Source organism: Aplidium turbinatum, chromosome 8, assembly GCF_918807975.1.
Source record: "Aplidium turbinatum chromosome 8, kaAplTurb1.1, whole genome shotgun sequence".
Lineage (NCBI taxonomy): Eukaryota > Metazoa > Chordata > Ascidiacea > Aplousobranchia > Polyclinidae > Aplidium > Aplidium turbinatum.
This window is the reverse complement of record NC_137479.1, coordinates 20,289,091-20,290,354: the sequence shown is the minus strand read 5'-3', so window position 1 is coordinate 20,290,354 and position 1,264 is coordinate 20,289,091. Positions and strand designations below refer to the sequence as shown.

General features: G+C 46.4%; 1 protein-coding gene across 1 annotated transcript; it reads left to right on the top strand.

Moving 5' to 3' along the window:
* The first annotated feature begins 319 nt into the window (after positions 1 to 319).
* LOC145776130 (uncharacterized) lies at positions 320 to 928 on the top strand. The gene has a single exon (XM_082587533.1). It carries the CDS (start codon positions 320 to 322, stop codon positions 926 to 928), a length of 609 nt encoding a protein of 202 aa, XP_082443659.1.
* Positions 929 to 1,264: the final 336 nt, after the last annotated feature.

Sequence of the window (1,264 nt, the reverse complement as noted above, 5' to 3'; positions counted from 1 at the left end):
AACGCTACGATGCAGCGGCCCAACTACACCTGAGCGACCCAAAAGTATACAAAGCTTCAAGGATTACAAAAGCGCAAACCATAGAACGAAAGACGTGGCCAGATCTTACATCACCAACAACTCGAGTATGCCACGATTCTACCACCTGATCAAGACTCACAAAGAAGGACCTGACATCAAGATTCGTCCAATCGTCTCAAGCACAAACGGGCCAGCCGCCAAACTGTCACACCTAGTCTGCACCCTACTCAACCCCTTATTGAAAGAAGTTCCGGCACACCTTACAAACAGTCAAGAACTACTCAATCAACTTAGAGACATGCCACGAGACACCCTGAGAAAATTCAACTATCCCTTCAGCCTGGATGTGACAGCAATGTACACCTCCATCCCTGCTAAGGAAGCGATGAACAACGTAATCCAAAAACTGTCGACAGGAAAAACACAACTATGCAGTCCGTTCCACCCTGAAGAGATCGGTTCCCTCCTCGAGATTATCCTTCAGAACAACGTCTTCACTTTCAAGGAGAAGTTCTATCGCCAAGTCGGCGGTCTACCGATGGGAAACACCGTATCTGGAGTCCTCGCCATCCTCTTCATGGACACTCTAGAAAAACAGACACTACGGAACCAGACAAACCTCACCCTCTACAGACGATACGTTGACGACACATTCTTGCTGACAGTCAACAACAAGGAAGCCCTAGCTATCCAAAATGCTCTCAACCAAGCGCACCCAGCTATTAACTTTGAAATAGAACTACCAACAACAGACAACGCCATCTCACTACTGGACTTCACCATAAAAATCGACAAAGACGGTACAATCCACCACGAGTTCTACCAGAAAAAAGCAAAGGCAAAGCTACTCCCACACTTCAACTCGGCCCTACCCACAAGTAGGCTACTAAGAAGACCATACTCTTAAACGAAACACAGAGAAGAAAAGATAGATGTTCCTCGCCCAATAAAGCAACACCACACTTGACGGAATTTGAGAAGACAATCGAAGAAAACGGATACCCCAAAAACTATTTTAAACAACCACCCAGACGACGACGACACCAGCAAAACAGACAAACCCCCCAGACACCACATAACCCAATACATTTTGAATTTCCGTATATGAGCGACGACGGGGACCGTAAAGCAAAGAAAGTTTTCAAAGACCTGGATCTGCTAGTCCACCTTTTTCGACGCTCACGAACCCTCAGAAACGCCCTTCAAAAACCAAAAAAACCCGAACCTTGCCGGCTACAAAACT